The following is a 27,349-nucleotide window of genomic DNA, read 5'->3' on the forward strand; positions in this document are numbered from 1 at the left end:
AGCATAAAAACAATTAAGCTGTTAAAACATACAAATGGCGTGATAGAGATAGTTGTACATCCCCAAAAATATAACTAGCCCCCCTCCCCCCCCAAAAAAAATCCTTTTTTTCGGAATGACAGCTAGGGCCGTAGCAAGGGGTAGGGCACTGGGGGCATGTGCCCCCCCTCCCCCCCCACAATATATGGGGCCTGACTGTGCCCCCCCAATATTTTCTTAATGTTTATGTATTGTGCCCCCCTCCAATATTTCGAGGCCTGCTGGGGCCCTGACAGGTATGGATCAGTATAATTTATTGATAGTAAATTGGGATAGTAGTGGGATATTATTTATTAATGAGAAAGAGCGTTAAGCATTTTTAGAATGATACTGGGAAATACTGTAAGGAATAAAAACAAGACGCCAGACTAAGGCATTCTGGACCAAAAAGCGGATAAGCTGATAAAAGTACAATTTATTGACAGGACTCGCAATAATGTTTTTTTCTCTACTTATTTATGGGGAAAGGGAATTGCGCAAATGTTACTGTAAGAAAACTAAAAGAAAATAAAAAGAATAGAGGAAACAAACAGTGAAACAACTTGGATAATATGCCGCGCGGGCATTGGGACATAGCCTCGACAGGAAACCGAGTCCTAATTTGCGAATGGTCACTCATATCGCCAGCTCATTAGTATGTCACATTTCACCTGTACTATTTGTACTCTGGCAACACTCACTTCGCGTGAATTATTCATCGTCTACCCCTCAGAAGAGGCGAAAGAGTCCTAATTCAAAACAAACCAGGCTTTTGATTAAAAAAACGCTCTTTAAGCTAAAACAGCGTCCCTGGAAACTTCCGTTTCTTATAATGCAAAACGACAAGAATCTGGAGGATCTGAAAGAGTGCTTTTTATTGTACGACAAGCGAGGCGATGAGAGAATTGAATGTAGCCAAGTTGGGGAAGTTTTGCGCGCGTTAGACGTAAACCCGACGGAACACGAAGTGCAAAAAATTGTAAACAACATCGATCCTGCTGGAGAAATGAAAAGAGTCAGCTTCGAGGAGTTTTATCCTATGTACCAGAACCTAAGAGAAAGGCATCGAAAGGAAAGATCAGGTAAATAAGTGACGTGTTTATTTGTCCAATATTCAGCCTCCATTTTCGATACAGTTGTAATATTGAATATTAATCAGCTTCAATTTTCGCATTTAATTTGGGGTTTGAAAATTTCGCTAAGTTTGTTATGTTCTTTGACTGTTTTGTAGTTCGGATAATATCATAATTATTATGCGTCGTTATCTTACCAAAACAAGTGGATTTGATATTGATCAAGTTTTTTGTAACGGTTCGCGGCACAACAAAATTGAATTCGCTTATACAATTTACTTAACCTTTTATAGCATCTTATCAACGATTCTTTAGATATTATATTTCGGCAATTCCGGATTAAGTATTATTATTTTTCTCTAACTTGCACTTCTCTAGAAAATATTTCTTCACAAGTGAGTGATTTTGTCACAGAAAAAGGAATTCAAATATGGCTTATAGTAGTCTGTCTGTATCTCAAAATTGATTGAGTGTGAAGAAAAAAATTCTTTTAATGGTTTGATAATGCATAACAAACGCTTGCTCATTGAACTTTAAAGACAGGAAACAGGAATTCGATATTAAACTGGAGTATTTCTATGCGAGTCATGTTTGTGTTTTAATTTTGCATCGAAACATCATAAAAACTCCAATCCAATAACAAAATATTGCAATCAGTTCCCTATATGAACATTTTCTCTTCTGTTTCTTATAACACTTGAGCTTTTATCGAGTTTTGCGCCTTGTATATTGGTACATAGCACAGCATGTTTGACAAGGCTTTCGAGACTCGCCTAAACTTCAACTTGTACGAGCATCGCAGAATGCTAGGAACGCGACATCACACTGTGTGCTGACACGCGCGGCACGGACTGGGATAGATTACACGATAACCCGGTACTCGTACCGCCTATTAGTGCCGAACCCCTGGAGATGTCAAAGCTCTATCAGTTCAAGTGCGTAGAAAAAGCTAAATAGTTGAAGTGCGCAGAGACTTAATTTATACACGGTGCGGAAAATGTTATTCACACACGATGCTCAAAAATGCATTTATTAAGAAGTCTTATTTACACAAGCTGCGCAAAAGCCCATCTACACACGGTGTGCAAAGTCCCAAACCAAACACGTTGCGCGAAGGCCATTTTGCATACGATGCGAAAAGTCTTATTTACTTACGGTGCGCAAAATCTTATTTAATCATGGTGCGCAAAGTCTTATTTACACAGGGAGCGCAAAGGCCCATCTACTTACGGTGCTCAAATACTTATTTACACACGTTGGGCAAAGGCTCTATTGCTCACGGTGCGCAAAAGGTCAATTAGTCATGGTGCGCAAAGGCTAAATTACTTATGTTGCGCAAAGCGTGCGTTTACTCACGGTGCGCAAAGGTTCTATTACTCAGGGTGCGCAAAGGATCTATTGCTCACGATGCGCAAAGGTTCTATTACTCACTGTGCGCAAAGGATCTATAAGTCATGGTGCGCAAAGGCTCTATTACTGACGGTGCGCAAAGGCTCTTTTACTCACGGTGCACAAGGCTCTATTACTCACGGTGCACAAGGCTCTATTACTCACGAAGCGCAAGGGCTCTATTAATCACGGTGTACAAAGGCTCAATTGCTCACGATGCGCAAAAGGTTAATTACTCACGGTGCGCAAAGGCTCTATTACTCAAGGTGCGCAAAGAATCTATTACTCACGGTGCGCAAAGGCTCTAGTTCTCACGGTGCGCAAAGGCTCTATTACTCACGATGCGCAAAGGATCTATTACTCACGGTGCGCAAAGGCTCTATTACTCACGGTGCGCAAAGGCTCTATTACTCACGATGCACAAGGGCTCTATTAATTACGGTGTGCAAAGGCTCAATTGCTCACGATGAGCAAAAGGTTAATTACTCACGGTGCGCAAAGGCTCTATTACTCACGGTGCGCAAAGGATCTATTACTCGCGGTGCGCAAAGGCTCTATTACTCACGGTGCGCAAAGGCTCTATTATTCACGATGCACAAAGGCTCTATTACTCACTATGCGCAAATGATCTATTACTCACGGTGCGCAAAGGATCTATTACTCACGGTGCGCAAAGACTCTATTACTCACGGTGCGCAAAGGCTCTATTACTCAAGGTGCGCAAAGGCTCTATTACTCAAGGTGCGCAAAGGTTCTATTCCTCACGGTGCGCAAAGGCTCTATTACTCACGGTGCGCAACGGCTCTATTACTAACGGTGCGCAAAGGATCTATTACTCACGGTACGCAAAGGCTCTATTACTCGCGGGGCGCAAAGGCTCTATGACTCACGATGCACAAAGGTTCTTTTACTCACGTTGCGCAAATGATCTATTAGTCACGGTGCGCAAAGGCTCTATTACTCACGGTGCGCAAAGGCTCTATTACTCACGATGCACAGAGGCTCTACTACTCACGCTGCGCAAAGGCTCTATTACTCACGGTGCGCAAAGGCTCTATTACTCACGCTGCGCAAAGGCTCTATTACTCACGGTGCACAAAGGCTCTATTACTCACGGTGCGCAAAGGCTCATTTACTCACGGTGCGCACGGACTCCGCTTCTCACGGCAAAAAGACGTATTTACACCCGTTTTGCAGTCTTATACGTTGCGCAAGAGTCGATCTTCTAACGGTGCGCAAAGACTAACCAATAGGGGGACCTAGAACTTGTTCGTGCTATGTGTTCTGACTGATGCCTCTTATTCAGTTTATTGTAAATGAACTGCCAAAGGTCTTCAATAAACGTATCTACCTACCTACCTACCTACCTACCTACCTACCTACCTACCTACCTACCTACCTACCTACCTACCTACCTACCTACCTACCTACCTACCTACCTACCTACCTACCTACCTACCTACCTACCTACCTACCTACCTACCTACCTACCTACCTATCTATCTATCTATCTATCTATCTATCTATCTATCTATCTATCTATCTATCTATCTATCTATCTATCTATCTATCTATCTATCTATCTATCTATCTATCTATCTATCTATCTATCTATCTATCTATTTAGAACCTATACGTAAGACATCTACAAAGTAAAACTAAACACATTTACTTCTGAAATGCACGGTACTTTTTCTTTTCAGAAGTCGACGTTGACTACTTCATGGAATGCTTCAAAATGTTTGATCGTAACTGCAATGGCCTGATCGGCGCTGCCGAGCTTCGTCACCTCCTGGCTAGCCTTGGGGACAAGCTGTCGGACGAGGAGGTGGACAATCTCATGGTGGGATTTGAGGACAACCAAGGACAAGTCTTTTACGAGGATTTTGTACGGGCCGTCATGAATGGCTAGGGCCACTACATGTAGCGAGCTAGCCGGCTCTTATTTGGGGTTCGTAAATGCGTGTTTTTGAACATTGGGAATCCTGTGGCGCGCGAAGAGAGCTAGGTCTTACTGTACGCTACAATCGGCCTTCACGCGCTCAAAAACACACATTTTCGGATAAAACCAAATGAGGGACTACTAACTAGCTTAAGTACTCACGCAGATCGTATATAACACAGCATTTTATATAGGATATGTACGTTAGTGTTGCATAACATAGAGTGTCGTACCAGAGTCGTGCCAATAAATTAATGAAATCTAATAGAGAATTTTGTTTCACAAGCATTGGCGCGACGTCTTGAACATGCTTGAGTGGTTTGAGGTTTTTTAATATACGTACCAAACTTCCTGTTAAAAAATAAAATTGTGCGCAAGATTCTGGAGAAATGAATTCTGTAGTGGGGGAAATAAAGCAATGATAAAACGGGAGAAATACGGAAAGAAAAAAAAACATTTGGCACAAATCTGCGAGCTATCGATTTCCGAGTGCAACGTTATTTGTATGCACGTACGCAACTGAGCACAGGAGAAAAAAGGCTAAAGGTCCGGTAATACGAGCACCAAAATCGTACAACTTTTGCGGCAGCATTGCTGCAAAAAAAGTTCATGACGTTGCGTGTTTTACCACGGGCGCGCCAACTTTTGTCACAGCAATTTTTTTTGTTGCAAGTTGAAAAAGTTTGCTGCAGAAAGTAGAAGATGCTTTTACTTTTTGCAACAAAACTCGTAATGTAGCCCATATTACTACAACAACCCAACTTGTCTCGCAGCAAAGTGATGTCAGGCATACGCCAGCAGTTGCTATAAGGCTTGTGATTGGTTGAACGAGAGTCACACATCAGTGTCACGGAGAAAAAGATGGTTGATCAACAGCCAGAACCAGTCTATCCTTTCCTGCGACAAAAGTTTGTTTCCCGGTAGCTTGTTAGTAAAACGCACAACATCGCCTTCGAACCCCCTTTGAAAATGCTGCCACAAAAGTTGTACGATTTTTTTCGCGACAGAGCAGAGGGCAGAAAATGGCTGAAGGCGGCAATATATGCCTAGTTCAAAGCGTGCTGTCTGATGACGAAATCATCACACTACTATAGCAATACGCTAGTTCCCAAGGGGGGGGGACTAGGGGGTTTCAGTGAAACTAGTGGGGGCGCGAATCGCCCCTCCGGGCCTCCCAGCCCCCACTCCAGGCTGGGGACTTTCGGTGTCGCGTGGATTAATAATTAATCTACGTCGGGACCACTTCGTGTAGATGGATACTTAGCAGACGCAAAACACACTCCGCGTAGATGGTTAATCTATGTCGGGGAGGGCCGTGAAAACGAGGAGGGCCGCCAACCTACGGAGCGCGGAATAGCCATTTTTCGGCCGTAAATTCAAAGCCGCTGGCGTGGCGTTTAAACCTGAGTTCTACTCGAACACCTCGCTCCCGAACCCCTCGCGAATTTCTCGCAGCCTCTTTTTAATCTTTTCGCGTGTCACCAGGGAGGGCCCTTTCCTGCTTTTTTTCTCACGCGGTGCGAGGCCGTGTCGGGCTCTGATAGCGGCCTTGAGCGCGTAGTATCTTTCTTGTTCCTGAAGTATTAGCCGAAACTCCTGCAGAGCCTTATAATAGCGCGTTTTTGGTCAGGGCTACCCCGGTTTCGGCTACCTTTTTGGGGTTGCCCAAACTTCGAATTAGAGGATTGGTAGCCCAAGGTATACAGAGCAACCGAAGAGTTGCCCTAGGAAGTAGAGCTACCACAATGGCAGTACAAGCAACGTTCCAGACCATGGGCCTGTGGACCGAAAAGGCCGTGGCAGCCCACCTTCTCCTGGAAAACACGCACGAGAGCAATCTTGTGCCCGACATCGCCCGGGTCGACTACCTAGCCGGCAACCTGGGTCGCACACACCTGCGCCCCCTAGAGGGACTTCCGACGTTCGTCGACGACGTATACGTCTTTGGCTACCTGCGCCGCGAAGACTGCGTAGTCCACGGCGGACGCCTCTCTTGCACGACCGGATCTCGACCGCTGTTTACGAGAGTCTGGGAAAGGCCCCCGACGGCACCGCCCGAGGCCACATACAAACGAGCATCGTCCTCACAATTGCGGTCCGAGAAAGGACAGAGGAAAGTGCTATCCGGGAGATCATTGCCCGGATCGGGTTCGACACCGACAAGAAGGCCCTGGCGAAGTGGCAAGAGCTATACCCAGGAACCGAACCGGCTGGCCTCTTCGTGGCGAAGGTAGATGTGTCCGAGATCCCCATGGACGAGCTACAGGCCTCCTTGCCGGCGTTCGAACGCCAGCTGTTGCGCGACGGCTACGGCCTGTACTCCATCGACTACACGAGAGACTTCTCGGGGATCCTCGACCGTGAGACGCTCGTAGAGCACCTCTGCGCATTCGAAGGGTTCCGCGAGCAAGGGGACTTCGCTGCCGCCATGCACGCAGACACTCCCACGATACTGGCGAACACCGATAGCGTGGGGAAGCACGTCTGCACCTGGGTCCGCACAAGCGATGCCGGCTACACGGTGCGCACGAAGCTCTACAACAAGGTAGTATCGAATTTCGAAGCGGGCGAGGTCCGAGAGCCAATCGGCGGCCATCTGGCCGACTATGTCGACTGCCCGAACAAGCACCTACGGCAGACCTTCCTGCACCCAGAGGTGCAGGCCAGAGGATGCACCCGGATCGAAGTCTCTGTCTACGCCTGCAGCGGGCGGGACCTCTCGGCCGACACTGCTACCGAGGTGGTGGAAGAGACCTTGGCCCTGGTATCCCCCAAAGATCTGCCGGAAGAAGAAGGCCTCTTCGTGGTCCAGCCACCGGCCAAGCAGTGGGAGAACCTGGCCGCATGCCTCTACCGGTGCCTTGTGCTGGCCGACCGACCACAGGGCTCGATCTTTGTGGCCTGGTATGCGCACACCACAACGGGTAGGGTCTCGGGCGTCCGGGTCCGCCCCACCAAGGCAAACTTGTGGTGCTTGCCACGGCCTTTTCGGTTCACAGGCCCATGGTCTGGAACGTTGCTTGTACTGCCATTGTGGTAGCTCTACTTCCTAGGGCAACTCTTCGGTTGCTCTGTATACCTTGGGCTACCAATCCTCTAATTCGAAGTTTGGGCAACCCCAAAAAGGTAGCCGAAACCGGGGTAGCCCTGACCAAAAACGCGCTGTTATAAACGCGGAGTGTGTTTTGCGTCTGCTAAGTATCCATCTACGCGAAGTGGTCCCGACGTAGATTAATTATTAATCCACGCGACACCGAAAGTCCTCAGCCTGGAGTGGGGGCTGGGAGGCCCAGAGGGGCGATTCGCGCCTCCCACCCGTTTCACTGAAAGGGGGCTGGGAGGCTCGGAGGGGCGATTTGCGCCCCCCACTAATTTCACTGAAACCCCCTAGTCTCCCCCCCTCCCCAAGAGACGCAAAAGTGAAAAAGACCCGTACATTTTTCAATCTATATTTTAGCGAGCTGTGTGTGGCGTAACCGAATAAGACAGGCCTGGGATCCTGGTTATTGCCTGCCCATTAATGCGCGGGTATCTCAGGTTCCTTTGTGTTGTACAGTTCGCTAAATAGCGGTGCTGGGGTCGAAATCTCCAGCTTAGCTGTAAAGCTTTAGCTGTCATACGGTGTTTCAGCGGATGTCTGGAAGTATGGTCTTTTTTTCTCTCGTTTTATCTGATCTGTGAAGGTTCGATCCTCGGGCAAATGGCTCTTCCGTTTTTTTTTTAACTGCCATACATTTGGTAATCTGTCATTTTCTCTTTTATTTGTCATTCATTCCTGTTGACTTTCTGCGATTTTGTGATTACTTAAAAGTACTTTAAAACCAGCTTAAACGAGACGTTTAAAGCGTTTGTGAAACATGACATGGGGTTTGGCTGGCTGCTTTGAAGACTACTCTATATAAAAAGAAAAAGTGAAAGAAATGCGGCCACACTTCGTTGTAAGATGATAACCAAATACATTACATAGTGACAAGAAATGAATGTAAACGAACCATCAACTTCACACTCGTGAACGTCGGATGAGCACCACCCTCCCCCCCCCCCTTTTCCCCATCACTGCTGCCAATTCTCGTTCCCAGAGCTCCTCCGCTGTTGTGTGTCGACGGGAAGCATGACCAAGGAGCTCTGGGAACGAGAATGTGCTGTAGCCCTTTTCTATGGCGTGCTGTGATATTTCAAGGAACGCCTGGCTTATAGGAGCTGTTGGTGGACCCTGTTGGAATGTGATGCGTTCTTTCTTGAGAGATTTTCCACACCATATTTCCCTGTATGATTTCCTCAGTTGAATATCGACACTTTTTAAGGTGCAGTTTTGGTATCTGGAATTTATTTTTTTATCAAGTTTTAATATAAAATCATTTTGTGTTTATTGTCACGACCTTGTTATTGGGCTTCCGCCCTAAGTTGATCTTTGAACGCAATTGAAAACTCGTTAACGCAAATATCTTTCTAAGCAACGATTACTGTCAAACAACAAAGTCAAGAAAACAGTCAAGCTGCTTGTGTTATTTGAGGTAACTTGGATCTTTTGATCAAGTAAGAGACGTTAATAATGAGCATCCAAAACCAAGTGCAGTCAGACACCGAGACATCGCTAACATCTAACACTAGCGATCATATTCACGACGAAGAGCCGCCAGCTATTATTGTAGGATTCAAGAACCCACTGCTTGCATCTGTTATAACTACTTTATGTCTGATTATCATCTGGGCCGTCGCTTTGCTGCCATTGTACTTTTACTTATCGCCTCTGCCTTCGCCCGCAGAAGGACCGGCCACGAATTCCAGGTAAGGTATCACAGAGGGCATCTTCCATAAACGTCCTCGACATAGTGTTTTCATTTCTCCTATTTGGACTTCTTTGATATCCCTTAAATGGCTGAAGAATACATCAGCTTGGTGGGCTAAATTTATATTGGGCTTTTACATACATATTACATATTTTATTTTCACACCTTCAGTACAGCAGTATAATGTTACAGATTTTGGGAAAAAAGGTTGCAGTTAATAGTTTTTTTTGTAAGGTGTCCAGGAGCTAAGTTAACACAAGGTTTTCTAGTTAGCTCCTGTTGGAGAATTGTAAGAACCTCTACCTGTACATCGGATTAAAAGAAAATGTGTTGTAAAAAATAACAATTTTTGGTGAAGTGTAGTAGACGTAAATACCCTGAGGTGTAAAATATCTCAAGATCTTTAGAATGATATTTAGATTTAGGATGTTGATTAAGTAAGTTTATATTAATCGTTTTTGTATAGTCAAGGTATAATTTGTCGAAATTTAGTCATACTTCTTAGGTGGTGAACACACACCCCTTTTATAAAAAAAAGCAGACTTTCATTATATGAAACTTTGTATGTGTCATGGGCAAATCTAGAGGTTTGCTGATTGGCTCCCCCTATTCCAAGAGATTTTCCTTACAAGTATAGATAATTATAATCCCTGGTAATTCAGAGAAGAATAATTCATACCCCTTTTTTCTTACATACCCTGCTTTGACCCCCCCCCTCCCACAGCTAATCTTGGTGGTATGCCTGATGAATAGGGGTGAGTTTGTGTAAAGGAAACTAGAACACCTTGAATAGGATTTTCATGGATATTTAAATTTTTTGCTGGAGTTTCTTGAGTTATTTAGACTAGTATTGTGTCTGTAAAAAGGAATTATTATTATTACTAAAACTAGTCTCTTTTTTGTTCAGCAATTTGACTTTACCTCACTATCCATGCAACGCGCCACTCATCTTGAATCCAGTAACACATTTGTGCACTCTGCCTTGTGGTTGGAGGATGTTCACGCCCCTGCAAGCCAAGGCTGGGAACATCGTGGACAACATCTCCCTTGTTGTCAGTCTACTGGGATTTCTTTTTATCTTTGCAACATGGATGGCCATCAAGCAACTGTAAGTTGAAATTCTTTATGGAATAGTAACAATGGTTTATTTTTTTGATGATAATGTTATCATCCTCAGCAGCAGTGCATCATCATCATCATCATCATCATCATCATCATCATCATCATCATCATCATCATCGCTGCTGCTATCATCACTATTATTGTCATCAAACATACCTACAACTACATCACTATTATCATGATCCTCAAAAATTATCATCGTCATCACGAAAATATACAAATATTATTGGTTTATGTATTACTACTATCATTGCTATCTATCAGTGTCACCCAAAACATCGTTGCCATCTCCATTTTTGTATCTGCTGTGGCTTCTAACCATGATCTTGTTTTCGTATTTTTTCAGGCGCATGTTCCCTCACATAATCCCGCTGTATATACAGTGCCTTTCCTCTATAATTTGTAAGTATGTCTTTGTCCTATAGATGTGTAGGGTGGGAGACAGGTGCCTTTTATAGAGGGATAAGGCATATCTGGGTGATGTCTAAAGGGGTGCAATGTAAGAGAGGCATATTGAGGGTAAAGGTGCATTAAAAAGGTTCTTTTAATAAAAGGTATTTTATTGGTCTGTAAGAAAGGGTTGTTATATCTTATAGCTGTATTTTGTAGCTTTTGTGATCGTTGTTGGTAATGGTATGGGTCAAGAGAAGTCATTTTGCACGGATGAGTTCTATCCAGTTCCTGAAAAGCGCCAGACTTCTTTCTGCACAGCCCAGGGCCTCATCATACAGTACCTGTCCAATGTTCTTGCTCTTTGGTTCGTTGTCTACAGTTTCACTTTGTTAAAGGTATGCCTATTCTACCCACCCCTCCCCCACTACACAAGATACCTCACCTACCCACCCCTCCCAACTACACAAGATGCCTCACCTAACCACCCCTTCCCCACTACACAAGATACATCACCTAACCACTCCTCCCCCACTACACAAGATACCTCACCTACCCACCCCTCCCCACTACACAAGATACCTCACTTAACCACCCCTCCCCACTACACAAGATACTTCACCTAACCACCCCTTCCCCACTACACAAGATACTTCACTTACCCACCCCTCCCCCACTACACAAGATACTTCACCTAACCACCCCTCCCCCACTACACAAGATACTTCACTTACCCAATCCTCCCCCACTACACAAGATACCTCACCTAACCACCCCTCCCCACTACAAAAGATACCTCACCTACCCACCCCTCCCCCACAACACAAGATGCCTTACAACCTACCTAACCACCCTAAAAAAGCCCTGAATTTCCTTAACAGTTTATTTGTTTCTCTTCAAATGGTTTGAAGTTATGTATGAACCATGTTCCAGAAAGAATACCTTTTTCCTTGTTAAATAAATGTTAAATTGCTTGATATTTTCAGATGATCAACTCAAATACCATCAACCCACGTCAAAACACACAAACACCCCACCTTTTGTACTCTGCAATTTGCTGGCTTCTTCCTATCATTTCTGTTGCCATGGTTTTGAGCAAGGACAAGTATGCTCCGTTTATTATGCGCATTTGTGCACCAAGTAATAGCAAGTATGCCTACTTCACCAACAGTGCCATCACCCAGCTGGCGCAGGGCGTTGGCTGTACCTGTCTCTTCTTTGTTGTCTACAAGCTTTGTCAGGTAAAGCACTTATCATGGCACAGTATAACCCAGATAAACTGGAAGGTGAAGTTATATACCATATTCGATCTGCAAACATATCATATTTAATTTCCCAGCTCTGTGAATAATATGTACCAAAGTAACTACTGTATTTTAAGAAGTTTTTTTTATGCCAAAAAGTGTCAATGAATAGAGGGGGGGTGCAGGTTGCAGGGGGTCCACAAGCAAGAATGTAAGGGTAGGCAATTCCAGCTTTAAGTGCGAACTCTCGTTTTCGCGAGCATTGGCATAGTTTGTTCAACCAATCTAACACAGTAACCAATATGCCGTACACACATTTGTTTTAGCTTTAAAGGCCTATTTGCTCCCACGATGTAAGGTTTTGATGGTTGGAAATGCCTAGGTAGTGATGCATCATGGGTAGCATGAGACACTCCCTTGAACAATATTCTTGGTGTTCCCAGATGCGCAACCTAGATGGGGTTGCCGGCATCCAGGCCCAAAGCAGACGCAAGAACATGGATAAGATTGCTATCCGTCTGGTCTGCCTGATGTTTGCCTACGCTATGTGTGTCGCCCTGGTGTATATCCCGACATGTGTTCAACTGAGACATAAGAATCTGTTGCAGTTTTATGTCAAAAAATATGTCGCTTGCCTGATGTTTGCTCAAAGTTCTGATTTTTGCCCTAAAGGTTAGCATTTGTTAACTTTGTTAGGCCAGGACCAGGGTGGAGAGGGAGCAGGGCTCTCATCCTTTTTGGTAAAGAGTGGTGCAACCAAGGGTCTGTAATTCTGATTCTGTTAAGGACAACATATATCTAAAATAAAATACCCTGTTTAGAAAAAAAATCATACCCTGTCTAGGACAAAGAACAAATGATTGCTAAAAACTTGAATTACCCCGTGAACCTAGAAGTCTTGTAATAAAATGGTTTCATGAGATTGTACTTTGCAATTCATGTGAAAGAAAAATAATTAAATTAGGACCTCTTGTTCAGGGCAGCACTTGCTCTGTATAGTGAATAAAGGAGAGTACCCGAGGGGCTGGGTTTACTGACGGAGGGTGAACAGGCATTTGACATTATTTAAGAAGAACAACATTTGCTGATTCTTCAGTAAGTTTGAGTTCCAAACAAAAAGAGAAGCAATTTTTGATATTGGTTTTGCATGAAATTCGTTTTGAATCTCACTTGAACTAATTTCCGAACTTACAGACACAAAAGGTAAATAAATAAGTTCTGGTTTCCTTTTTTTTTTCAGAATATGAACAGTTCACCTTTGCAGACACCTGGATAGCCTCCTATCTTAGCTCTGCCTTGTTTGCCATTTCAACTGTAAGTTTCCTGGCATTTAACAAGCAGTCTCGTCATCTGTGGGCACACTGGTGGAATCTGATAGTTCTGTGTTGCTGTCCACCAGAACAGGAAATGATTGAGGTCCATAAGTCAGGCTAATAAAAATATATGACTTGTGCGACAACAGGCACGTACAGGGGAGGGGGGGGGGGGGGGTGCGCACAAAAATAGGGTCATTTCTTATTAAGGAATCTTTAAATTCTTTGCTTTTTCCATATACCTATGACTGCACACTCCCCCTTGGCCAATCCTGGGAACGTGCCTGTAACAATGTTGTTTGAACTGTTGTTTTAAACAATGTTTTTAAGAATACAACTTTCCTAGCATTATTTGATACAGTAGAATAGAGCAGTATTGTTATTGTATGGTGGATTAAAAATTAATCGTAATTCAAGTATATTTAATTCACTACTGAGCATAGCGGTCAACACAACTTGGACAAACATCTTGTTAAACTGGGTGAAATACAGTAAATATGTGAAAAAACCCAAGAGAGCCAATGCAGGTGTATACAGATGTTGTATGAACATTCTCACGATAATTAAGCTTTTAATGAGGTCCAAAATCTTGTGACACCTGCCTAAATCAGGTGAATCGAAAGCTATGACCGATATCATTATCTCATTTGCATGGATTTTATAGCCACTTTGAAACCATTATGCAAATTGCATAATTGCATGGCGGACAGTCTCTTTTTAGCATCTCTGTCAACCCCCATTTTTTACCCTTAGCAAAATAAACTATGGGAAAGCATCTATTTTAATAAACAAGTTTTAGAAAGCTTTATTGCAATATTTGATTGAATTTTGAAAAAGAAAGTATTCAATATATTTCAATATTTCTCCATATAACTTGTTTTCCAATATTAAATGAAAACAATATCAAAGGTTTTTCTGACTAACCTTAAGTAAGAACATTGTGAAATACAGAAACCCAATGGGGCTTAGTCCCTGGGAGAAAAAAACATTGAAGAGGAAAATAATTTTTGTCTGCTCAATTTGTACTGTACATGGAATGCACACACAATCATATATTTTTTGCATGTTACTTGGGGAACAGTACAAATGTTTTTGTTATTGCAATGACAACCTACGATTCCAAGTAGGTATCATTTAATGAACAAAATAAGCCCACAAAACACAACAAGCTGCTGCCTCCACTAAGACTTGTTTTCAAATTAGCCGTCAGCAAGGCAGCTTATACCACCATGCCAGAAACTATTGCTAGCACACAAAAACTTGTCTTGTCTACATGGTTATAGGTGGTCAAATAATTTTCAAATGTGCTATACAAGTTAACTGTACAAATTAATGAGCGGACATGCCTTTTCAACTACTAGTAATCAGTCTGTTTGAAAACCCTGACTAAAAACAGAACTGTATAAAAAAATTTTAACTAGAAGTTATAGAGATAATATTTAGAAATCAAATTTAACTAGATTTTTAGAGAACATATTTAGAAATAAAAGTGTTACAGCAAAGCAGACATTAAACTCTGTTTTATTGAGTAAGATATTATATTGAATGTATTTTAAAGAACAAACATGTTTTAGTACTAACTTTAATAACCGATAAACTCAATACAACTAAGGCCCAATTCATACATCGCACTCCTGCTATGCAGAATCTAATTGTCTATTTGCATCAACACAAAACCTTTTGTACCTTGGGTTAAATGTATATTCTTCACCTTCAAGTGAAATTAAACATGTGAAGCTCGAGCCTCTAGTACTCAAGGTATGTAAACGAATGTATTATTTTGTTATTTAGCGGCTTAGACAGGTGTTAACGTAGTTTTCCATAGGTTTCGTAAATTAGAGAAGTCGCCACAATAGTGTTAAAAGCCCTGCTGTCTTATAAAAGTCAAATTTCACCCCATGTTCTGTGCGGCATTTTATGCATTTTCACATACTCCACAGGATGTGAGAATGGCAGAAATTGGTCAAACAATTGAATATGCATGGACTACCACTGTGTGGCCATCTTCATGGATTTAATCTATTTACATGAATATATATATATATATATTTCATTTGAAAATATATCCATCTAATAATCTCACTGCAAGCTATGCAATGGTGGATCTAGAATTTGTCGAACTGGTTCAATCTGCGATCTATGTATCTATATCTATATATCTTTATCTGCTCTTAAGCATACAATCATACAATCAAAAAGGGTGGCCCTATTGAGTAAACAGAACCAGCCCTTGATTCACCACTGCAAAAAGAACAAGTGGCCAGTCTTCTAAGTCTTGTCCTTGATGCTCACCTAAATCAGTGCCTGCTATGACATTTTCTAACACCCTCTTGGCTTGCCTACCTTCCACCAATCATTAGGGTAATGATATTTCTGCATTTCTACCTTGCCGTGTGGTACATGCATACTAAAGTTACCGAACTGTGATGTTGGCATTGGAACCTTCACAAGGCGTGCCGGGAACATATGAAAATGTCTGTAGTTGACGAAAAACAAGTATGCCTCCCAGCCAGTCCTGTGCATCCATCCACTGTTGTAGAAATCACGGTAGATCATGATATCCCCTCTTGCTGTGTGCCGCGTAACACGGTTACGTTTTTTTTTTAACTGCCATACATTTGGTAATCTGTCATTTTCTCTTTTATTTGTCATTCATTCCTGTTGACTTTCTGCGATTTTGTGATTACTTAAAAGTACTTTAAAACCAGCTTAAACGAGACGTTTAAAGCGTTTGTGAAACATGACATGGGGTTTGGCTGGCTGCTTTGAAGACTACTCTATATAAAAAGAAAAAGTGAAAGAAATGCGGCCACACTTCGTTGTAAGATGATAACCAAATACATTACATAGTGACAAGAAATGAATGTAAACGAACCATCAACTTCACACTCGTGAACGTCGGATGAGCACCACCCTCCCCCCCCCCCTTTTCCCCATCACTGCTGCCAATTCTCGTTCCCAGAGCTCCTCCGCTGTTGTGTGTCGACGGGAAGCATGACCAAGGAGCTCTGGGAACGAGAATGTGCTGTAGCCCTTTTCTATGGCGTGCTGTGATATTTCAAGGAACGCCTGGCTTATAGGAGCTGTTGGTGGACCCTGTTGGAATGTGATGCGTTCTTTCTTGAGAGATTTTCCACACCATATTTCCCTGTATGATTTCCTCAGTTGAATATCGACACTTTTTAAGGTGCAGTTTTGGTATCTGGAATTTATTTTTTTATCAAGTTTTAATATAAAATCATTTTGTGTTTATTGTCACGACCTTGTTATTGGGCTTCCGCCCTAAGTTGATCTTTGAACGCAATTGAAAACTCGTTAACGCAAATATCTTTCTAAGCAACGATTACTGTCAAACAACAAAGTCAAGAAAACAGTCAAGCTGCTTGTGTTATTTGAGGTAACTTGGATCTTTTGATCAAGTAAGAGACGTTAATAATGAGCATCCAAAACCAAGTGCAGTCAGACACCGAGACATCGCTAACATCTAACACTAGCGATCATATTCACGACGAAGAGCCGCCAGCTATTATTGTAGGATTCAAGAACCCACTGCTTGCATCTGTTATAACTACTTTATGTCTGATTATCATCTGGGCCGTCGCTTTGCTGCCATTGTACTTTTACTTATCGCCTCTGCCTTCGCCCGCAGAAGGACCGGCCACGAATTCCAGGTAAGGTATCACAGAGGGCATCTTCCATAAACGTCCTCGACATAGTGTTTTCATTTCTCCTATTTGGACTTCTTTGATATCCCTTAAATGGCTGAAGAATACATCAGCTTGGTGGGCTAAATTTATATTGGGCTTTTACATACATATTACATATTTTATTTTCACACCTTCAGTACAGCAGTATAATGTTACAGATTTTGGGAAAAAAGGTTGCAGTTAATAGTTTTTTTTGTAAGGTGTCCAGGAGCTAAGTTAACACAAGGTTTTCTAGTTAGCTCCTGTTGGAGAATTGTAAGAACCTCTACCTGTACATCGGATTAAAAGAAAATGTGTTGTAAAAAATAACAATTTTTGGTGAAGTGTAGTAGACGTAAATACCCTGAGGTGTAAAATATCTCAAGATCTTTAGAATGATATTTAGATTTAGGATGTTGATTAAGTAAGTTTATATTAATCGTTTTTGTATAGTCAAGGTATAATTTGTCGAAATTTAGTCATACTTCTTAGGTGGTGAACACACACCCCTTTTATAAAAAAAAGCAGACTTTCATTATATGAAACTTTGTATGTGTCATGGGCAAATCTAGAGGTTTGCTGATTGGCTCCCCCTATTCCAAGAGATTTTCCTTACAAGTATAGATAATTATAATCCCTGGTAATTCAGAGAAGAATAATTCATACCCCTTTTTTCTTACATACCCTGCTTTGACCCCCCCCCCTCCCACAGCTAATCTTGGTGGTATGCCTGATGAATAGGGGTGAGTTTGTGTAAAGGAAACTAGAACACCTTGAATAGGATTTTCATGGATATTTAAATTTTTTGCTGGAGTTTCTTGAGTTATTTAGACTAGTATTGTGTCTGTAAAAAGGAATTATTATTATTACTAAAACTAGTCTCTTTTTTGTTCAGCAATTTGACTTTACCTCACTATCCATGCAACGCGCCACTCATCTTGAATCCAGTAACACATTTGTGCACTCTGCCTTGTGGTTGGAGGATGTTCACGCCCCTGCAAGCCAAGGCTGGGAACATCGTGGACAACATCTCCCTTGTTGTCAGTCTACTGGGATTTCTTTTTATCTTTGCAACATGGATGGCCATCAAGCAACTGTAAGTTGAAATTCTTTATGGAATAGTAACAATGGTTTATTTTTTTGATGATAATGTTATCATCCTCAGCAGCAGTGCATCATCATCATCATCATCATCATCATCATCATCATCATCATCATCATCATCGCTGCTGCTATCATCACTATTATTGTCATCAAACATACCTACAACTACATCACTATTATCATGATCCTCAAAAATTATCATCGTCATCACGAAAATATACAAATATTATTGGTTTATGTATTACTACTATCATTGCTATCTATCAGTGTCACCCAAAACATCGTTGCCATCTCCATTTTGTATCTGCTGTGGCTTCTAACCATGATCTTGTTTTCGTATTTTTTCAGGCGCATGTTCCCTCACATAATCCCGCTGTATATACAGTGCCTTTCCTCTATAATTTGTAAGTATGTCTTTGTCCTATAGATGTGTAGGGTGGGAGACAGGTGCCTTTTATAGAGGGATAAGGCATATCTGGGTGATGTCTAAAGGGGTGCAATGTAAGAGAGGCATATTGAGGGTAAAGGTGCATTAAAAAGGTTCTTTTAATAAAAGGTATTTTATTGGTCTGTAAGAAAGGGTTGTTATATCTTATAGCTGTATTTTGTAGCTTTTGTGATCGTTGTTGGTAATGGTATGGGTCAAGAGAAGTCATTTTGCACGGATGAGTTCTATCCAGTTCCTGAAAAGCGCCAGACTTCTTTCTGCACAGCCCAGGGCCTCATCATACAGTACCTGTCCAATGTTCTTGCTCTTTGGTTCGTTGTCTACAGTTTCACTTTGTTAAAGGTATGCCTATTCTACCCACCCCTCCCCCACTACACAAGATACCTCACCTACCCACCCCTCCCAACTACACAAGATGCCTCACCTAACCACCCCTTCCCCACTACACAAGATACATCACCTAACCACTCCTCCCCCACTACACAAGATACCTCACCTACCCACCCCTCCCCACTACACAAGATACCTCACTTAACCACCCCTCCCCACTACACAAGATACTTCACCTAACCACCCCTTCCCCACTACACAAGATACTTCACTTACCCACCCCTCCCCCACTACACAAGATACTTCACCTAACCACCCCTCCCCCACTACACAAGATACTTCACTTACCCAATCCTCCCCCACTACACAAGATACCTCACCTAACCACCCCTCCCCACTACAAAAGATACCTCACCTACCCACCCCTCCCCCACAACACAAGATGCCTTACAACCTACCTAACCACCCTAAAAAAGCCCTGAATTTCCTTAACAGTTTATTTGTTTTCTTCAAATGGTTTGAAGTTATGTATGAACCATGTTCCAGAAAGAATACCTTTTTCCTTGTTAAATAAATGTTAAATTGCTTGATATTTTCAGATGATCAACTCAAATACCATCAACCCACGTCAAAACACACAAACACCCCACCTTTTGTACTCTGCAATTTGCTGGCTTCTTCCTATCATTTCTGTTGCCATGGTTTTGAGCAAGGACAAGTATGCTCCGTTTATTATGCGCATTTGTGCACCAAGTAATAGCAAGTATGCCTACTTCACCAACAGTGCCATCACCCAGCTGGCGCAGGGCGTTGGCTGTACCTGTCTCTTCTTTGTTGTCTACAAGCTTTGTCAGGTAAAGCACTTATCATGGCACAGTATAACCCAGATAAACTGGAAGGTGAAGTTATATACCATATTCGATCTGCAAACATATCATATTTAATTTCCCAGCTCTGTGAATAATATGTACCAAAGTAACTACTGTATTTTAAGAAGTTTTTTTTATGCCAAAAAGTGTCAATGAATAGAGGGGGGGTGCAGGTTGCAGGGGGTCCACAAGCAAGAATGTAAGGGTAGGCCATTCCAGCTTTAAGTGCGAACTCTCGTTTTCGCGAGCATTGGCATAGTTTGTTCAACCAATCTAACACAGTAACCAATATGCCGTACACACATTTGTTTTAGCTTTAAAGGCCTATTTGCTCCCACGATGTAAGGTTTTGATGGTTGGAAATGCCTAGGTAGTGATGCATCATGGGTAGCATGAGACACTCCCTTGAACAATATTCTTGGTGTTCCCAGATGTGCAACCTAGATGGGGTTGCCGGCATCCAGGCCCAAAGCAGACGCAAGAACATGGATAAGATTGCTATCCGTCTGGTCTGCCTGATGTTTGCCTACGCTATGTGTGTCGCCCTGGTGTATATCCCGACATGTGTTCAACTGAGACATAAGAATCTGTTGCAGTTTTATGTCAAAAAATATGTCGCTTGCCTGATGTTTGCTCAAAGTTCTGATTTTTGCCCTAAAGGTTAGCATTTGTTAACTTTGTTAGGCCAGGACCAGGGTGGAGAGGGAGCAGGGCTCTCATCCTTTTTGGTAAAGAGTGGTGCAACCAAGGGTCTGTAATTCTGATTCTGTTAAGGACAACATATATCTAAAATAAAATACCCTGTTTAGAAAAAAAATCATACCCTGTCTAGGACAAAGAACAAATGATTGCTAAAAACTTGAATTACCCCGTGAACCTAGAAGTCTTGTAATAAAATGGTTTCATGAGATTGTACTTTGCAATTCATGTGAAAGAAAAATAATTAAATTAGGACCTCTTGTTCAGGGCAGCACTTGCTCTGTATAGTGAATAAAGGAGAGTACCCGAGGGGCTGGGTTTACTGACGGAGGGTGAACAGGCATTTGACATTATTTAAGAAGAACAACATTTGCTGATTCTTCAGTAAGTTTGAGTTCCAAACAAAAAGAGAAGCAATTTTTGATATTGGTTTTGCATGAAATTCGTTTTGAATCTCACTTGAACTAATTTCCGAACTTACAGACACAAAAGGTAAATAAATAAGTTCTGGTTTCCTTTTTTTTTTCAGAATATGAACAGTTCACCTTTGCAGACACCTGGATAGCCTCCTATCTTAGCTCTGCCTTGTTTGCCATTTCAACTGTAAGTTTCCTGGCATTTAACAAGCAGTCTCGTCATCTGTGGGCACACTGGTGGAATCTGATAGTTCTGTGTTGCTGTCCACCAGAACAGGAAATGATTGAGGTCCATAAGTCAGGCTAATAAAAATATATGACTTGTGCGACAACAGGCACGTGCAGGGGAGGGGGGGGGGGGTGCGCACAAAAATTGGGTCATTTCTTATTAAGGAATCTTTAAATACTATTCTTTTTCCATATGACACCTATGACTGCGCACCCCCCCCCCCCTCTTGGCGGCCAAAAAGTGGGTCATTTCTTATTAAGGAATCTTCAAATGCTATTATTTTTCCATATGACACCTATGACTGCGCACCCCCCCCCCCCCCCTTGGCGGCCAAAAAGTGGGTCATTTCTTATTAAGGAATCTTCAAATGCTATTATTTTTCCATATGACACCTATGACTGCGCACCCCCCCCCCCCTTGGCGGCCAAAAAGTGGGTCATTTCTTATTAAGGAATCTTCAAATGCTATTCTTTTTCCATATGACACCTATGACTGCGCACCCCCCCCCCCTTGGCGGCCAAAAAGTGGGTCATTTCTTATTAAGGAATCTTTAAATTCTTTGCTTTTTTCATGATACCTATGACTGCACACTCCCCCTTGGCCAATCCTGGGAACGTGCCTGTAACAATGTTGTTTAAACTGTTGTTTTAAACAATGTTTTTAAGAATACAACTTTCCTAGCATTATTTGATACAGTAGAATAGAGCAGTATTGTTATTGTATGGTGGATTAAAAATTAATCGTAATTCAAGTATATTTAATTCACTACTGGGCATAGCGGTCAACACAACTTGGACAAACATCTTGTTAAACTGGGTGAAATACAGTAAATATGTGAAAAAACCGAAGAGAGCCAATGCAGGTGTATACAGATGTTGTATGAACATTCTCACGATAATTAAACTTTTAATGAGGTCCAAAATCTTGTGACACCTGCCTAAATCAGGTGAATCGAAAGCTATGACTGATATCATTATCTCATTTGCATGGGCTTAATAGCCACTTTGAAACCATTATGCAAATTGCATAATTGCATGGCGGACAGTCTCTTTTTAGCATCTCTGTCAACCCCCATTTTTTACCCTTAGCAAAATAAACTATGGGAAAGCATCTATTTTAATTAACAAGTTTTAGAAAGCTTTATTGCAATATTTGATTGAATTTTGAAAAAGAAAGTAAAAAAAAAAGACTTTGTATGATGGGTATTTCAATATTTCTCCATATAACTTGTTTTCCAATATTAAATGAAAACAATATCAAAGGTTTTTCTGACTAAGTAAGAACATTGTGAAATACAGAAACCCAATGGGGCTTAGTCCCTGGGAGAAAAAAACATTGAAGAGGAAAATAATTTTTGTCTGCTCAATAATTTTTACTGTACATAGAATGCACACACAATCATATATTTTTTGCATGTTCCTTGGGGAACAGTACAAATGTTTTTGTTATTGCAATGACAACCTACGATTCCAAGTAGGTATCATTTAATGAACAAAATAAGCCCACAAAACACAACAAGCTGCTGCCTCCACTAAGACTTGTTTTCAAATTAGCAGTCAGCTATACCACCGTGCCAGAAACCATTGCTAGCACACAAAAACCTGTCTTGGTGTCTACATGGTTATAGGTGGTCTAATAATTTTCAAATGTGCTATACAAGTTAACTGTACAAATTAATGAGCGGACATGCCTTTTCAACTACTAGTAACCAGTCTGTTTGAAAACCCTGACTAAAAACAGAACTGTATAAAAAAAATTTAACTAGAAGTTATAGAGATAATATTTAGAAATCAAATTTAACTAGATTTTTAGAGAACATATTTAGAAATAAAAGTGTTACAGCAAAGCAGACATTAAACTCTGTTTTATTGAGTAAGATATTATATTGAATGTATTTTAAAGAACAAACATGTTTTAGTACTAACTTTAATAACCGATAAACTCAATACAACTAAGGCCCGATTCATACATCGCACTCCTGCTATGCAGAATCTAATTGTCTATTTGCATCAACACAAAACCTTTTGTACCTTGGGTTAAATGTATATTCTTCACCTTCAAGTGAAATTAAACATCTGAAGCTCGAGCCTCTAGTACTCAAGGTATGTAAACGAATGTATTATTTTGTTATTTAGCGGCTTAGACAGGTGTTAACGTAGTTTTCCATAGGTTTCGTAAATTAGAGAAGTCGCCACAAGAGTGATAAAAGCCCTGCTGTCTTATAAAAGTCAAATTTCACCCCATGTTCTGTGCTGCATTTTATGCATTTTCACATACTCCACAGGATGTGAGAATGGCAGAAATTGGTCACACAATTGAATATGCATGGGCTACCACTGTGTGGCCATCTTTATGGATTTAATCTATTTACATGAATATATATTATATATTTCATTTGAAAATATATCCATCTAATAATCTCACTGCACGTAAGCTATGCAATGGTGGATCTAGAATTTGTCAAACTGGTTCAATCTGCGATCTATGTATCTATATCTATATATCTTTATCTGCTCTTAAGCATACAATCATACAATCGAAAAGGGTGGCCCTATTGAGTAAACAGAACCAGCCCTTGATTCACCACTGCAAAAAGAAAAAGTGGCCAGTCTTCTAAGTCTTGTCCTTGATGCCCGCCTAAATCAGTGCCTGCTATGACATTTTCTAACATCCTCTTGGCTTGCCTACTTTCCACCAATCATTAGGGTAATGATATTTCTGCATTTCTACCTTGCCGTGTGGTACATGCATACTAAAGTTACCGAACTGTGATGTTGGCATTGGAACCTTCACAAGGCGTGCCGGGAACATATGAAAATGTCTGTAGTTGACGAAAAACAAGTATGCCTCCCAGCCAGTCCTGTGCATCCATCCACTGTTGTAGAAATCACGGTAGATCATGATATCCCCTCTTGCTGTGTGCCGCGTAACACGGTAAAACCCAAATCTGTATGAGTAGTAGCATTTAATGCCATAGTTTTTGAAAGCTTCAATGATCTCTGCTTCAGAGTGTTGACTGATCTCATTGTACAAGACACCATAATCGAAGTCGTTATCCCAGGGGAGTGGGCGGTTGTAGCGAAGAGCTCCCCACAAACTAAAACAAAAATTATGAGAAGGGCGTTATAATATGTATATATATATAGGAACTTCAATTACTTTTGGTTATTCAGCATTCACAATTGCTTCCGGTTAGGTTTGGAACCGAAAAAAACACAACCAATCAGTCTAGTGTACCTATATTCAAGTCAAAAGGGGGGGAGAGCACCTCTTCCCAGCATGCATTGCTAATGACTTATATTATCAACAGCTTCGCCCCCGCGAACACGTTAGTTGGTCCTCCCGGCATGCGTAGCTATGACTTATATTATCAACAGCTTCGCCCCCGCGAACGCGTCTGTGGATCAAGGACACCACAGAGAAACCATCTCTGCGAGCTGCTGACTTTGAAAAGTCGAAAAATGTTCAACTGTTTATGTTTACTATTACAACAGCAAACATTTCGCATTTCCAATTTAAAACAATAATTAGACACTTAAGTTTTTCCCAACGAGCTAGGGAATAGCGAAGAATTGTTTATTGCACACTGGATTCACTTTATTTGTTTGCCATAATTACAGTTGGACTACATACAATAACTACAGGGAAAAATGGCAAGGTGAGAGGCCCACAGAACAACCAGGGCTTATGCGAGTCATGAGCTCCCGGAAAATATAGAGATTTATGAACGAAAAATTTGTAGGCAACATGCTAAGCGAAACAAACAATCAGGGAAGGATACAGCACTTGGCACAATAAAAATTATTCTAGTGAGGTCTCCTTTTCTGAGGCTTCTTATGAACTGTTTGCTTGTTCCCTTTTCCCAGGCCTGTCAGTAGAATCCTAAAAAATTGAAATAAAAACAGTTAAAGACAACTAAAGTATAATTTAGGGCTCTGACACAAACCAATCACTCTTTTAGAGGTTATCCAACCTTGACGGGAGCAAAAAATAGCCAATTTTGAACGTCCCAAAAAATGATCAAAACATGGAGTAACATGGAGTTATATCGATAACCAATATTTCTTGGCTATTAAATGGTTGGATCAAGTAAAAATACAGCGTGTTACTCCTTTGTTTACGAGGGCCACGCATGACGTAAATTACAAACAGAAAATACAAGCACTCAAAAGGCACAGATCTTGCAAACAAATCAGTGAGAGACAGAACATAAGGTAAATATAACAGCAGATAGCTTTACTTACCATTGGACGCTCTCTGAGAGGAGCGTGAAGCTCTCAAACTCACGCTATGATCCTGTCGCTTCTCAGATTTTTCCGCTTAGAAGTGTGAGATTTATAGCAAAAGGCATGACGGGAAGAGGTGTTTCCCCCCCTTGTCAATTCATGTGTTGCTCTGGGTGATAGTGTGAAACAGCAAGAATATCAACTTGAGTTTGAGATTTTTGTAGCTAAGCAAAGTTTCCTAGCAACAGAAGTTATAGGTAAAGAAATATACCATTGACCTATAAAACATGTTGTATTCGGTTGAAAGTGAATCTAAATTAAGTGCTACAGAAATAAAATAGGATGGGAAATCAAAAAGAGCAATTGCACGATCTGTCTATAATTTCTAGAATTCTTTTCAAAAGATTTGTTCCTTATTTTGCCCGATGGATTGAAAGTAATAGAAGGTGAAAGTTGAAGTTGAGTATTTAATAGGATAAATTCTTTATCTGTTCATGCAAACATCTACTGTCAATCATTCCCAACAATTCCAGGTGGGCCGTACCCAGGATTTTTCTTGGAGGGGGGGGGGGGGGGGGGGGGGGGAAGTGCGAAATCCGAAAAAGTGGACCCAATTTTTCTGGGAGGGGGGGGGGAGGGAAGAATTAGTTCGTTGATAAAAATCTGACCATCCCCGAAACAACAAAAAGTGATTTCTTTATGCCTTTGCAGTATCTCCACGGGAAGTTTATTGTTGGATTTGGCTACATACCAGAGTGATCTAGCTTATGCTTAATAGGTTTGTCTACAAATAGCACGTCCGTTGTGGGGGTGCGTTCGCACCGCCTGCACCCCCACATGTTTTTCAAAAAAATCAGTCTTATGTTCAGGTGTTAGCAAAATCAGCTTGGAGCCTTTCCCTCTGGTAAGAGGGAGTCACTTCGTTCCAACTTCTAGGCTTCCAAACCGAGAAATAACAACAGCACAAGTTCAGTTAAGACTTATACTTTTATTTTACACTGTTTTCTGGAACTCTGAAGTGATTTTAAGCAATTTAGCGAGTTTTTCGATGATGCTTATACGAACACTGTAAAAACACTGTAAAACTACTGCATATCCCCATCAAAACAGTAGATAGATTGTACTTATAATGAACTTGGACCGCCTGTGGTGAAACGTATTTCTCTCAAGTAAGTTATAGACTGTCAGACAAGTAATGTACAAAAATACTATCAAGCCAAAAGCAAAATGGTCGTGCCTATATTGGGTAATAAATAAATAAAAGCCCTATTTACTTAAGTTAAAAGGTTAGACTTTTACTAATAAAATTTTGTAAGTAACTTAAGTATCTCATCCATTGCAGTATTGCGAAATTTCTTACCTCCCGTAAACGAGAAAATGGTTGATTTTCAAACTAGCGAGCACTTCATGTGTGTCTTGGGCTAAGGATTGCAGATCTTCCATAAGATGCTTCGGGGTTTCACATGGTTCGTTGGCATTGCGATTATACCAGGCGAAGTTATGTAGGCTCGCCTCGTAATACAATACTGCAACGACGAGAAGCAGAACCAAAGCAACACTTGCACGACAGAGAATGGGACTTCGGCTGCTTGTAGCCACCGATAAACGCTGTTTTCTCCACATCACAGGGATACACCAATATCGTTGAAGTATTGAATAACCGCTAGCTATTCTTTGGTGATATATCAGGGACAGCTTTTGTGCGGCGAGCCAAGAGAAGGGTCAACAGCCTTATGGTCAGTCAGTCTATGATAAACCGGATTTACCACAGCTCAATAACAACAGCAGAGTAAAGGAAACCCGTAAACAGCTTGTGTGTAGCTTTACCACGGCTATTCCCGTCTTACTTTGGCTCTACTGTTGAGTTGTTGAACGGGGACGGAACGTGCATCAAATCATGGCGGCCCCGTCGTCCGCTTTGAGAAATCACCCTCCTATTTCTAGTTTGCATAATTTGACATGCTGGTTGCTTAGCAACTACGTCATGGGGAAAGACAATGCAGCTGACAAAACAAAAATACTGTACTACGAATTTGTACGCATTCCAGCGAAGTAATCCAA

At 41.5% G+C, this 27,349-nt stretch overlaps 4 protein-coding genes and 1 long non-coding RNA gene across 7 annotated transcripts; 3 read left to right on the forward strand and 2 right to left on the reverse strand.

Annotated features, from left to right (window-relative positions):
* Positions 1-689: 689 nt before the first annotated feature.
* On the forward strand, positions 690-4,801 carry LOC5516722 (myosin-2 essential light chain). The gene is made up of 2 exons (XM_032386599.2): positions 690-1,100; positions 4,184-4,801. Exons 1-2 carry the CDS (start codon positions 851-853, stop codon positions 4,390-4,392), a joined length of 459 nt encoding a protein of 152 aa, XP_032242490.2. The 5' UTR covers positions 690-850; the 3' UTR covers positions 4,393-4,801.
* Positions 4,802-8,601: 3,800 nt separating this feature from the next.
* LOC5516691 lies at positions 8,602-14,788 on the forward strand. Its single transcript, XM_032386600.2, has 7 exons — positions 8,602-9,210; positions 10,120-10,320; positions 10,681-10,736; positions 10,944-11,122; positions 11,711-11,965; positions 12,412-12,640; positions 13,209-14,788. Exons 1-7 carry the CDS (start codon positions 8,975-8,977, stop codon positions 13,400-13,402), a joined length of 1,350 nt encoding a protein of 449 aa, XP_032242491.2. The 5' UTR covers positions 8,602-8,974; the 3' UTR covers positions 13,403-14,788.
* LOC5516723 (uncharacterized protein RP689) lies at positions 14,786-27,241 on the reverse strand. 3 transcript variants are annotated; one of them, XM_048721626.1, is made up of 3 exons: positions 26,649-27,241; positions 23,972-24,159; positions 14,786-15,845 (listed from the first exon to the last, which is right to left on the reverse strand). In XM_048721626.1, exons 1-3 carry the CDS (start codon positions 26,909-26,911, stop codon positions 15,601-15,603), a joined length of 696 nt encoding a protein of 231 aa, XP_048577583.1. In that variant the 5' UTR covers positions 26,912-27,241; the 3' UTR covers positions 14,786-15,600. The 3 variants fall into 3 exon arrangements, with proteins under 3 accessions (XP_048577583.1, XP_048577584.1, XP_001636781.1); XM_048721627.1 differs by having other exon boundaries at positions 14,786-15,796; positions 23,923-24,159; XM_001636731.3 differs by lacking the exon at positions 14,786-15,845 and having other exon boundaries at positions 22,911-24,159; positions 26,649-27,235.
* On the forward strand, positions 16,344-21,165 carry LOC125559812. The gene is made up of 7 exons (XM_048721625.1): positions 16,344-16,952; positions 17,863-18,063; positions 18,420-18,475; positions 18,683-18,861; positions 19,449-19,703; positions 20,150-20,378; positions 20,947-21,165. The coding sequence occupies exons 1-7, from the start codon at positions 16,717-16,719 to the stop codon at positions 21,138-21,140; spliced, it is 1,350 nt and encodes a 449-aa protein (XP_048577582.1). The 5' UTR covers positions 16,344-16,716; the 3' UTR covers positions 21,141-21,165.
* On the reverse strand, positions 24,603-25,852 carry LOC116620801. The gene is made up of 2 exons (XR_004297225.2): positions 25,307-25,852; positions 24,603-24,944 (listed from the first exon to the last, which is right to left on the reverse strand). It is a non-coding gene; the product is annotated as an uncharacterized LOC116620801 (long non-coding RNA).
* Positions 27,242-27,349: the final 108 nt, after the last annotated feature.

This window comes from Nematostella vectensis, chromosome 14, assembly GCF_932526225.1.
Source record: "Nematostella vectensis chromosome 14, jaNemVect1.1, whole genome shotgun sequence".
Classification (NCBI taxonomy): domain Eukaryota; kingdom Metazoa; phylum Cnidaria; class Anthozoa; order Actiniaria; family Edwardsiidae; genus Nematostella; species Nematostella vectensis.